The sequence below is a fragment of the Corvus brachyrhynchos genome, unplaced genomic scaffold, assembly GCF_000691975.1.
Source record: "Corvus brachyrhynchos isolate BGI_N302 unplaced genomic scaffold, ASM69197v1 scaffold490, whole genome shotgun sequence".
NCBI lineage: Eukaryota > Metazoa > Chordata > Aves > Passeriformes > Corvidae > Corvus > Corvus brachyrhynchos.
The window spans coordinates 1,229,758-1,242,939 of record NW_008235774.1 but is presented as its reverse complement, the minus strand read 5'-3'; the positions used below and the strand labels follow the sequence as shown (position 1 = coordinate 1,242,939).

The 13,182-nt window shown below is 37.3% G+C and overlaps 1 protein-coding gene across 1 annotated transcript in view; it reads right to left on the bottom strand.

Moving 5' to 3' along the window:
- LY75 (lymphocyte antigen 75) overlaps positions 1-13,182 on the bottom strand; it is a 53,485-nt gene that overhangs the window by 11,729 nt on the left and 28,574 nt on the right. The window contains exons 15-26 of the mRNA XM_017727012.1: positions 13,055-13,136; positions 12,404-12,475; positions 10,875-10,998; positions 9,990-10,025; positions 9,552-9,727; positions 8,898-8,962; positions 7,991-8,067; positions 6,747-6,883; positions 5,644-5,749; positions 3,561-3,721; positions 3,062-3,191; positions 473-699 (exon numbers count right to left, since the gene is read on the bottom strand). Coding sequence (XP_017582501.1) covers positions 473-699; positions 3,062-3,191; positions 3,561-3,721; positions 5,644-5,749; positions 6,747-6,883; positions 7,991-8,067; positions 8,898-8,962; positions 9,552-9,727; positions 9,990-10,025; positions 10,875-10,998; positions 12,404-12,475; positions 13,055-13,136 — 1,393 coding nt within the window. The remainder of the gene's footprint in view (positions 1-472; positions 700-3,061; positions 3,192-3,560; positions 3,722-5,643; positions 5,750-6,746; positions 6,884-7,990; positions 8,068-8,897; positions 8,963-9,551; positions 9,728-9,989; positions 10,026-10,874; positions 10,999-12,403; positions 12,476-13,054; positions 13,137-13,182) is intronic.

Here is a 13,182-nt window from a genome sequence, read left to right as displayed (position 1 = left end):
AACTCAAAACATGGGCAGAAATAACATGAAGTAACAACAGAATCTAAGTTAAACTTCAGAAATGTATCTTCACAAGTATTCAATGATTCATTTTGAATTTTATTTGCCACTTCTAGTTTCTCCCTTCCAAAACAGGTTTTTGGGTCATCTTTCTAGGGTGGTACTGTAAACAGTGGTGATGATATTAAATCGCAACACTAATTACTCATATGTTAACAAAAGAGACACCCTATAATATATCCTTTCATGGTCTTTTAACATCATCAATTCATCCAGTGGAGTTCAAGAACTACGTAACTTGGAGAACTGATGGTTTAAAACATTTATCTTGTGACACTCCAGATGGTTATCCCTAAATGAAAACAGTTAGCCCAGAAACTAATTTGTCGTTGCATTTCTTTAACTCAGGTTTTGCTTCACATAACTGTAAAAATTACCTTAAGCCAGAGTGTGAGGAAAAAACAAAACTTACATCTCTGCTGAAGAGTCCAATCCAGAGTGGGTAGTTATGAAGAGCAGCCTGAACAGCAAGAAAAGCCTGCTGGAACTGATCTGTGATGCTAACCAGCTGCATCTTGTTATTTATGCATGCAGCCATTGCATCATTCCAGGACAAATTCTTCAGAATTACCATGTATTGAACATTTTGATAGCTCAATGTTTCATTAATGACTTGTTCTGTCTGGTTATCAGCAGTTTCTATACATAAGAAAGAAATCCAGTAATTAGGTAGTTAAATACTGTAACACATTTTAAACTCCCAATGTCTCTGTAACAATCAAAAAGCCTGTTGGATTACACTTGGGAAAAAAACAAATCTTAGATAGTAGATTGTGCTGATAATTATAGTTGGAAGCAAACATCTTTGATACCTTAGATAGAAAAACATATTAAAAAATAATTATTATTTTCAACTTAGGTTCACACCTTTTTATATGTTACTTTTAACTAACTGCTAAATAAATTATTGAATTAAAAACACATTCTATAACTTTAATTATATACAAACGGGAGAGAGCAAGTGCTCTCTGCTGTAATATAGCAACAGCTAAACTTGACTCATTTATCTCTGTGGAGCCTATGGATTTATGCTTATGCAAATCTAATGGGCCACAAAACTTGTCTATGCAGATCTTGGTACAGCACAGTCCCAGAACTCCTTACTGCCATCCACGAATATAGCAAGAACTGATTTTGCCTCCACTTAACTAATTACAGAAAATCCACCTTGCATAGGGAGGGATATAATTCACTATTTGTGCTCTAAGCATGGAATGTTATCACAGTTACCAGCACCACACCCGAAGGCACACAGCTCAGTGATGCATGGCTACACAGCTAATAGAAGGTGCAAATACTCCTGTGGGTGGTAAGTTAAAGTGTACAAATGGTAACCCCAAAATATACAACCAAAAATAAATTCGTTCTGCAAAAGGCAGAACCCTCCTGCTATTTAAAATATTTGAAGTAGAAAAAGGCTTGCAAGGGGTGGGGGCAGGCATCACTCTATAAATAACAGTATATAAATGGCTGATTGATAGGCTGACAGGGCCATTTTCCAAAACACAAGATGACAAAAACACAATATTCATTTGGTATTTACAGCTTTCAATAGATCAGAAAACTGAAAAGGCTGAAACAGATTGTTTCAAGTGATTTCTGTCTGCTGCCAAATGCTTTCACTTAGTAAACAGCTACAGAAGAGAACCATGGAGCCCAGGGTGCCATCACACATCAAGAGGTACTAAATCGCAAACAAGGCAGTAAGTAAAGTGTTCCTTTCTGAAAAAATAATTGCTGATGATTACCATCTCAAGAAATTCTGCAAATCACAATCATGCCAAGATTTCCAATGAACATGAATCATCTTTTTCCCTATAAGGCCCTAGACAACTTGGACTCTCTCACAACTGTCCCTACAACCTGCTGAGGTCCCTCCCAACACAAACTATCCTTAGATACCTAACAGTTTAAGACTAGACCACAGCAAGACACATTCTCTGTCAGTCCGAAAACCTCTCATTACACCTTCTACAGCTGTGGCAAAGAAACGTTGAGTATTTAGTCACTCCAGACTACTAAGATATTGATATAAACAGATACATTGTCAACCTTAGATTCATAAAAATCTCCTTTTCACATTTTTATGACATCTCTTTCATCCAGACTTCTAATCTTAATGCTTGGAATTTCTGAAGTATTTGGCACTGAAGTAAAGACGACTTTGTACGTTAAATGGAGGTGGGGGGGTGGGAAGTGGAAATCTCTGCCTACTTGAGAATGAAGAAGGTGGGCATAGTCTTGGGCGTTTTGTACACCTAAGTTTCTTTGTGTTTGATTTTTTTTTTAGAAGATAGCATGTTCATGACTTAAAAGGATTATTTATATAAAGGAACCTACTCAGAAGTGGGTATGCTGAACATTAGCCCATAGCAGTAATTAAATACACATAATAACTATATGTGTTTGATCTTATTCCAGTAATTGGTATTGGCCAACCCACATGGGTACATCTGAATATTATTTTTAGTTCAGATTAAAAAATCCCACTCACACCAACTCTCAAGTTTGCTCTGGGGAGAGACCAATTTCAACATTAAGAGTCTATGATACCTTATATTCTCACAGAACTAAAGGATAGAGGATATATTTAAGGAGGATATAAATATTGGGAGATTCCTTCCTAGGGCTTCTCACTTCCACAGTTCTGAAAAGGAAAAAGGAGTCACTTGTTCTATCCCTTGATGTACATGACCTCTATACCCACAGAACATTAAAGACCCGTCTACTGAAGTATAATTCCACTGAAACCACACAAAGTCTCTCAGGAAAATAGATTCTCCCTGAACTGGCCTATGAAAAACAATAGGGAAAATTCTGAATGGCTGACAAAATAGGCCCCAGATCCTCCTCTACACTCTGCTTGTCTAAAATTTACCTGCTCAGTCTCTACAAGAATCTTGGTCTTCAAGTGAAATAATTTACATGCATTAAAGTCTCCTGGCACATGCACCTTAAGTTTAAACTCTGGCTGCAATTTGTTTTGATTCTTCAGACTTACCTACAGACCGCTGGCATATACCCAAGAAATGCCTGTCAGCACAAGCAGTGAAATTCCATGTTCCAACATACTGTGATTTGGGATCATTGAGGATTACACCGCACTGATTGTTAAATTCTTCATCAAAAAGCTGAGAAACAGAAATATCCTTATCAGACTCAAATAAGGCATAAACATACTTGTGTAGAGGTGAAGTAATAGGAGTCTAGAAGAACCCCAGCTGTCTGAACTTGTTTAAGAAGTTTCAAAGGAGTGGTGCAATACAGATTACCTGTTTTACAAACACTACCAGGTGCCTGGACTCAGAAAGTTTTCCTAAGCTAAATACATTTCAGAAGCTGTAAGTAAAGGTAAACAGAACTCCAGTACTATCAGCCACCCTGTTGGCCAATTAAAATGACTAACTGGGGAATTCGGTCTGTGACATGGGGGTTTTTTTGACACACTATTCCAAACTTCATTACTCAATAGGCAAGAGAAATCAAAAGTCAGAACTTACATCCAGTGGAATTTTCCTTAATCTTCCTGTCAGGAGTGGGTGAAAGTTACTATACAACAGTCTACTCTCATCTATCCATTTGTTTTCCCTTGTACTGAACAGGAACTGTAAACCAATCCAAATATCTTTTGGCAGGCCAGGAAGCAAGGATGTTATATAATCTGTTGGACAGAACAGTAAATGTACATATTGTGGTTAGAAAAACAACACTAAACATCTGAAAGAATACTTCACTTAAGTAAGACAATGCAATCCCCGTTTCTATTAATTTAATTTTTCCAGCCCTTCATGATTGCCAAATGCTTATAATCCCTTCCTTCCATGATAACACCTTTCATATTGATTTCGTCTGAAAGAAGCAGGCTATTGGTACTTGTCCTTCAAATTCTGAGCTGAGGAGAAGACAGTGGATTTAACCTGTTCCTTTGCCCATAATTTGGAGTCTTTTACTTACACACAAATTTAAGAAGCTGCTTTTCCACAAGCCTGCAAGATCTTCTACTGTCTTGCTGCCCTTTCTGAATTGATGGACGGAGTCTTATCTCCCATCTTTCTCTCTTACAAACCATAAATCAGAACATTTTTTGGATTCTGGCAGAGTTTGTCCACCCCACCATCAGAGAAAGCAGGACATGTCAAAGGAAATGAGATTTAGTTGAAAAAAAATTCAGCCAGGCAAACCTTAAATCAGACCCCTCTTAGGGAGCATTCTGGCAAGAAACAATGGGCATTGGTAACCCCCCAGGCACCAAAAGCATTCACTAAACTTGACTAGTTTAAGAAGACAAATTGAAGCTATCTAATTAGCTACTGCTGACATGTTTTAACTATTGGTCACATGCCAGACTAGTCACAGCCTATCTTCTGAGAGACAAAGCCACTGTAGATTTGCATGTCAGAGCTAGCCCCTAATGCCACCAGGAGGAGTAGAGGCAGCCTACAGAAAGAAGCGCACTTTAAGAGGACTGTGTCTTCTTTCCATATAGGTGGTCTCCACTGCACAGAGAAAAGAAAAACAAGCAAGACATAAGAGCAAACACTTCCAGACAACCCCAATCACACAAGGGATTCTGCTTCTTAACATTTCAGAATGGCTGTGCCTTCCCAACCTTAAATGCATACAAAAACATGCAGGCCTGAGACATGTACATTCCTGTATATAACCCTATTCCTCCCCAAGAACAGCAGTAAAAAAAAATTACCATTAAGCTGCTGCCTGCAGGTACACTAGAGACTTCTCTAATCTACCTACCCTATTTTGTTTGGCAAGAGGTTTTTTGCTTGTAAAGAAAATATGCACTGTGGGCACTGCAGAATTCAACTGAGCTACTTCAGATACACCCTCTGAGAACTCTTAACTATCCACAAGAACACAGCTGCAAATTCAGCCATATCATTCAGTGGTTTATTGCTGAACATTACTTGCGGCCAATGGGAACCCATTTCTTCCTCACTGCATTTCTCTCATTGACTTCAGTTGTTAAGAGAGGTGAAACAGTTCTGTTTTCCAGTCCTCCTGGCTTTACATCCTCTCATCAGTGTCCTGAAGAGCTCACAGTTTGGACACACTGCCACATTAAGCTGCTCGGCACACACAGACACAGAGGGTCCTGTGCCCCATCTGGCATTGTGTTTGCCACCTCAATCCCACACACACAGCTGAGCTTCTCTTGGAAGCAGCTCCTAAGGTGGTTTTTCACAGTGCAAAGTCTACAGTCTCAGTTATGTTTTAGCTTGCAAAGCCAAACAATTCTTCATTTGGTGATGACCCTTTTATGCTCAACTCTTAATGCAACTTTTGTTTCTATAACAGTTTTGCAACTTTTTTCTTTTTATAACAGGTTAAGATCATACAGAAAAGCTGCTCTTCAAACTGGTTCAAATGTCTCCTGGCTGCATTTCCATGTTATGTTTCCAGTGATGCAAGCAACACATAACACATTTTTAACCAGTCCTGTATTTTTAGAATGCTCCCAGTATGCCTGTGGATAACCAAGTGATTTATGCTCAAGTTCTTAAGCAGAACTATTCTGAATCTGGAAGAGAAGCTGCATACTAAAGTGCCCCCAGTTCACCACCATACCTTGGTCAGCTTGATCTGAGATAGATGGAAGAGAGGCTCCAAAAGTTACACACTTTTCATTAGCTGCACTAAATGTTAAATGTTCAGGTTTCATCTTTAGAAAACACTGCAAAATAAACATAATGAAAATTATTTTCATCATACCATTCTGCCTAAGACATAAATCAATATATAAACCAACCCTAAAAACTCACTTCTCATTTTCTGTGATAACACAAATATTTTTGCAGAAAGCAAGGGACCTGATACTAGCTGCAAGCATTTATTAGGTTCAACAGAGTAGCTAAATATAAAATGATCCCACTGACTAACTCCTCATTCCTATTCAGTAATTTTTATTTGCTACATCAGAATCATTTTAGGAATGAGAACTCACACGCAAACTCTACAGTCAGAGAGTGCTGGCCAGGAATTTGTAATGAGTTACCTTTGGTGAAAAACTATATGGCAACTCCAAGGTCTACTCTGCAATGATGTGAAGTAAATTTGCAAACCTTGGCACAATGTAATGTGCAGAGCTGATACACTTGTACAGAATAATGGTGCACCAAACAACAGGAATGAGCCTCACTAACACTTTAGATGACTGCCTTGAAATGTAGTACTGAAATACACTATACTATGGCTTCTGACCTGGCTGGTTAATTCTTAAAAGCTGCTCACTAAGTCTTAAGTGAGTTAAATCCTTAAGGTAACTTAGGAAACAGTGTCTGCCAACTTGCTGCCTGCCTGTGATTACTCCAGAAGAGAAACAACATGCTTCAGCCACAGAAACCTCATCCTCTCACTTTCTAATCCTTTTCTTCATTTGAAGTTGAAGCCCAAGATTAGGCAATACAACCAATGTTCTTGGACCTAAACATGTGGTGATGGGAAAGCAAAAAAACCTGAAAATGAATGCTCTGAATTTAAGAAACCATCAATCCTGAATAAGGGACAAAAGGGGAAGAGATTATTTTAATCACTGCACTTAGTTTTCAAAAGCCTCTTTCTAGTCTATTCCTCAACAGAGGGGCTACCTCCTCCTTTCTTTTAGAAAGGCATTCCACCTTACTGGACCACGAAGAACAGGCAAGGATGATGAATCTGTATTATCGCTGTACCTTATTCCGGAACTGATGCCAGCCTTTAGGGCAACCTCCTCTGACTGGGCGGTAACTGGGATCATGTTTCTCTAGTAAGGAGGCATTATTTTTTTCACAGATGAAGGGCAGTTTCACATTACAGTTAACTGGGTAGTCTGCAGAAATAGAAGTTTTAAAAACACTTATGGCAATGCCTATCACACTCCATTTGCTATCCATACTTTATGACATGACAAAGACCAGTCTGAAGGGAAATAATTTTTGGTGCCACCACAGTGAACTACCGTGCAATTTAAAGCATTAAAAATAGCAGTAGAGCAAAAGACAAGCATAAATCATTTTATCAGACAGTAAAGATCCAGAGTCTCATTCTTACTTCCAGTATTAATACCTCATACAGGCAGACACAACTTGAAAACAGAAAAATAATGAAAAAATATTTTGTATATGAGGACTAACCTCACATTCTGGCAAAGAGGGTGTGCCTAAATGTCAAAAAAAGCCCAAAAGAATCCTTTAACATCTACATGGAGAGCATCTGCTCTGCACTGCTTTACATGACTCCTTTAGTCATGAATGGACTGACTTCCTAGTCAAGAGCAATTTTTGGCTAATAGAGATGAAAACAATTCAGCAGCAAACAACTGAATAATGGGGAAAACATGCTTTACATGGAAATGGTAGAAGGCAGGAGGAGCTTCTTGTTCTCTGGAGATTATACATTTTCCTCGACATAAAACAGCATTGAAAAAAGGAAATAATAAGCTTCCAGTACCACCAGGTGGCTTTTTCATTCCTTTATGTATTTCTCACAATATGACTCTAATAGTTAATGGAATTTGTGTCTCCAGATGTATATACATGGTTGCAAGTATAGAGTCAACCTCTCTAACTAACAACTCTCAGACAAACTCCAGAGCTCAGAATATGTAGCATAAACACAGAAAGGTAGCCACCAAAACCAGATTTCACCTAATTAATTTCTGTTGCAAAAGGAATGTCAATCTATCAATCATAAAAATTTGTCGTTTGAGTTCAGGTTTACCTCTGGTCATTAAGAAATATTACCATGGCTTCTACCATGAAGAAGTAATAAATGATTCAACAGTCAATCAGATTATCATGAAGAAGCCATCCACTCCTAATTCAGTATCAATTTGCATTCAATAGAAGAGTTTGGGTAGAACAGTAATTACTTCTTTTTTTCTTTTCAAATAAACACAACAAAGACAGAGGGGGTGAAAAAACAAAACCAGCCTTACCTCTATACCAGTTCTTTCTGGAAATATACCAGCAATCTCTCAGCAATCTATCATGGAAGCGTGGAAATAACTGTAAACTGGATATAAATATTTTAGAGTTAATCTCCAATCCAATGTGACCTTCACAGAGAAGGTCTGATAGCAACAGTACCAGTGCAAACAAAAATCTGGGCTATTAACTGTTTCTAGATGCCCTACAAAAACTAGGCTAGGAATAAATATGTGGTAGGTTCAGTACTTATGTATCATGCCCAAATTAACTGTGTTGAGATGTGCAGAATGAGGTTATTTATCACCATGCTGCAATCACAACACACTGTCAGGACAAGGAGTAGGAAATAGCCCTGGTTTTCTTTTCACAATAGTACATTGCTATAGTATTTTGGAAAGTGAAGGACTTCCCTTGCAGGAAGCCAGTGAATCTTCTCTGCAGCCAAGAAAGGAATGATGCAAGATTTGCTGAGAGTCATCCCAACTCTACAAAGCTATACGAAAAGCCCTCCAAGAATTTGGCATTACCTAACTAAAAGAGTGATGTCTTAAACCAATTCCTGGTTCCCTGTTTTTGGGTATTCTTCAATCCTCAGAGTCAACAGACTGGGCATTTTTTTTTGCCAGTTCTCCAAGTGTTAACAGAACATAGAAGTGGGCTTAAAACCCTGATATAAGCATTTCAAAGATCAAGGGAATACGTTAGCTACTAGGACCACACATTTCAAGGATTCACACAACAAAACTAAGACGCCTAAGTCCAACAGCCCAAAATCTAGAGGCTATGATAAGACACACAAGGATTACTCATCCAGTTATAATAAAATTACTATTAATTAACTACTCTAGTTAACAATTCCTAAAAAGCACATCAAAAAAAGCTTACAATAAAGCATCTCATAATTATTCTACGTACGGTGAATGATAGCTGTAGCCATAATCAATAAACTTCAGCCACCACTTCTGTTCACTGTTTGATAACTGTGGAAATAAAGAACAAAACCCAGTATTTTACAACCCACAGAGAAAGAGCTCCTGACTCTACCAAAGATAGAACAATGTGACAAAATTAGTCACCGAGGTACTGAAAGTTGAGATGTTTTTCTCAGATGCTTTACAAGAATGTTTTTTCATGCTATGAACACCACAAACCCCTTTCAATAAAACCTATCAGACCACCATGCATTTCTAATTAAATCCTCTCACCAGGTGAAAAATTGTATATTGTCCTGTGCATAAAATTAAGAACCAGCACGATTGTTAATGAAATATTTGCAGACAATGCAATGCTTACATGGTGGTCCTGCTATGACACTTTTTGACCATTCAGAGAGTTTTGGGGTTTTTTAGTGTTATTAAACCTACTTTTAAATTTAAAAATTCTTTTACCTGACTACCATTAAAATGATTCTCTTTTATCTCATCTTTTCCTTTTAAGTACAATTGAAAACCACTAAGGCCAACAGGGAAAAAAAAAATTAAGGATTAACATTTTCTTATATTGGAAAATTTGGCAAGTAAATTTCCCTGCAATGAAAAGTAACTGTGAAAACAGATTACACCCCCTTACCTTTTCTATTTGAGATAGTATTGTCCTGAGTTTTGGGTAAGACTCCACAGAGGCTAAATCACTATCATTTTTTTGACAGTAGAAAATAGCTTCCTGGTAGCTCAGGTTTTTATCTGGTACAAACCATAGCTCTGCTCCATCAACAACAAGCGGGGCTCCATGAATTCCAATTTCATCTACACGGAAGAAATACCACATGAGTAAGAAATAAAGTCTGAAAAACAAATCCTTTCTTTTTCTGAATGTATTAAGAAATCTCAATTTGACACTGGGAAGAGTCAACACTCTGCATTTTGAACTCTCTCAAAATCAAATCAGTCATAACCTTTCCTGGTATCAAACAGGTATTGCAGTAGCAATGTAACAAAACTAAGGAAAGATACTGAATATAAACAACCCTATATACATAGTGGAAAAACACAAAAGAAGTCCAATTACCTGGTATATACCACTCTGGTGTCTTTGGAGTGCTACCTGTCCAGAGGAAAAAAGGAAAAGTCACCGATTTCACCCTCTAACAAAACTGTGGCCATCAATAATAGAATTGATGGTTAGTACTCATACTTCTCAGTATTCGTGATGGAAAAAAAAAAAAAAGAGAATGAAATCATACACAGGTTTAATAGTTTAAAATGAGATGATATGAAATTAATGGAAGTACTGCATATCTCCACCTTACACATCTGTGGTTCTTTTATCTCTCAAGCATCAAAGTAGTATATCTATCAGTATCTCACACCAACAAGAAAGTTTTATCCCCTGAAATACCTTTTAATGAACAACCGAAATGTAAAAGTCTACTGGATTACATTTCATACTGCATGAAAAACCTCAATCTGTGCAGATGTGCCACGCCATTCTTTTGTACTCCCGCTCCTCTTTCTCACTACAATGAGAAGCTGGTACACCAGTTTTACCAGAACAAGGCTAGCTCACCTAAGGTTGAAGCAAACTGTACACCCAAGATATATGCTGATTTAGTAACAAATATCACTAAGAAAGATTAAGTAAAGTCCACAAATGCTGCAACTCAGTGGCTTATATCACCTCACAAAAAACCACTTCTCACTTCAGGGGACTAGAAAGAATATGGAAACAGTGATACTGCATCCTCCTCAGGGTCATTTTCTGATCTAGTTTTGAATATTCTAAGTGTACATCTGTTTGTATGTGACACCAGTAAGACATTTCATGTACTATACTCCTAGCAGTTCAGAGAGGAAGCAATAAAATATTGTTTCCAAAGTTTCTTTTATGGGGCAATAATGACAACTCATTGTATTAAACTTTTTATATGAATAAATGGATGTAACTGCAGTTTACCTTTTGTTATCTGGCAGACCCATTCAAGTTTAGCTTCACAATCAAAAGGCCTGAAGTAAAATTCCAGGTCTCTGCCTTCATGGAAATAAAATCTCCAAAATGATCTCCGTGAAAACTGTGAGGTCTGTATACAAGTAGAAACAGAGAACTGAGTTAGTACAGCATAGGCCTTTGAAATGTAAAATTAAACTGTATTAAAAAGATACTTTGGCAAAGTCAGTGTATTTTACTGTGTTGTTAGTCATACAATTTATTTTGCAAATAAAAGAGCAGATAAAGCTGTAACTTCAACTATAACTCTCCATGTTAGCTAACGCTGTGAAGCAATTACGTAAAGGGCTTAAGGTCAGTCTACATACAAATGTCCTAAAAGTCTTTTCTAGCAATAATGTTTCTTAGGGTTTTTGTAGTGCACAGGTTCTCATCAATGTTTATTATCTACACAAGCAACTTGTTCCCCTGAAATGATTCTCATTTCTGCTGAAAAGAAGAAACCATCTGAACTGACACAGAAACAATCTTTCTTATTTAAGATTTTTTTTTTTACAATCAAGCTTGAAGAACTGACTTCACTCTTGCTGGTCTCTCCAGTAAGGAGAATTTTTTATCATTTAGTGAAGGAACATATCTGTAACTGGCAAGTAGGAAAGTTACTATGTTCACAGCATTCCCTTCGAAGTGCTCTCCTTTGTCTAAAATTTTAGGAGCCCAATGCTGACCAGCTTCTCAGTCTGGGGTCATGAACACAGGAGAAGCAAATGAGGGAAATGGCTGTGAACAGAAGCACAGGGATGCAATTATCCTTTCCCCCAGTAAATCCTAAAAGCAGAGGTGGTTCTATTTAGGTTAAAAGGGATGGCAGGTACTGGAATGATCAAGCAAAAAGTCAGATGATACTTCAGAAAAATTAAAGGCTATTTTAAAACTCATGCCATCAAGACTAAATTAAGTACTGAAGAGCTTAATCAGGAATCAAGCTGAGGTCTGACATTTGAAATTAGAAACCAACACAGCATGTACAGTCTATTTCACAAGTAAACAAGGAAATACACACAATAAACACAAACATATGCTCTATCCTGGCTACTGCATTTCCCTTTTTCAGGTTTCAAACTTTTTCTTAATGTGCAGTTAAGAAAAGCTAATACAGATTTTAAAAGTTAGGTAGGGCTCTCTGTGCTTTTTTGTTTTAGACTCCACGACACATCCTTCAGAATTATGTGTAATATACAAGAGATCCATAGTATGGCATTATACAATACAGAATAGCACTGTGACTAAAATATTTTGTAGTTAAAAAGGTTCAAAAGAAGTCCTATGAAAGGTTATCATTAGCACAGCACTTGTCATAAAAAAATACTTGATTAAGGGAAAGTTTGTAATAAGTGTAGATTGATAAAGGGAACACTACAGCTTTTTCACTATACTAAGAAAACATCTAAACCTAAATTCAGTATACAACTAGAAAAAGTATTTTTTCCAAGTACTTCCAAGTAAAAACACACATTATTGAAAACCTTGAAACTAACCTTTAATGCAGCACAGTCTCTTGTATCATACTCATCTTCCAGGTAGTCAAGTGGCATAACAACACTGGTTACCTACAGGATGATGGACAGGGTGAAAGAATCAGCACTTGACACTTCGCTGAGGCAATCCCAAGAGACAACCATTCAAACCTGAAATCCCATTATGTTTATTACTATTAAACTGTGTCTTGAATGACAGCTACTCCTTCAGTTTTGAGTCTCCATATCTGCTTGGGGGGTCAGGAAGGAGAAGGGGAGAGCTCCCAATCTCAGCCAAATGAAACAATTACAGTGAAGAAGATATTTTTGGAAAAGTCTGACATAACAAGGAAGTGAACAGATAAACCCTCCCTTCTGTTGTGGCATGAAGACACCTTGTTCTCTCCACTAGCTCTTGGATGTTTACTACTATATTTCTGTGAAATTATTTTAATATAATGGAGATGGAAATCAGGATAACCTTATTAAAGATATGTTTTTAATTGGAAATCTGCTTGGATGGCAGCTCTTAAGTGCACAGTCTTCTTCTGAATTATTAATCTGTTGAAAGACCTGACATACTTTAATTAAAATATTTATCAATTTACTTTCAATTCAGTCCTAGTTGAAACAAATCAGTACATGACATTTCCTGGTTAAAAGTTAACTTACAGGTTTGTTATCACTCCATTGCCAGGTTCCCAAAGAATCAGGACTCCTCTTATTCATTCCAATCCAGACCCATCTGTCATTGCTGTAAATAAACAAGATACAATCTTACACCAAGCATATGATTCAGC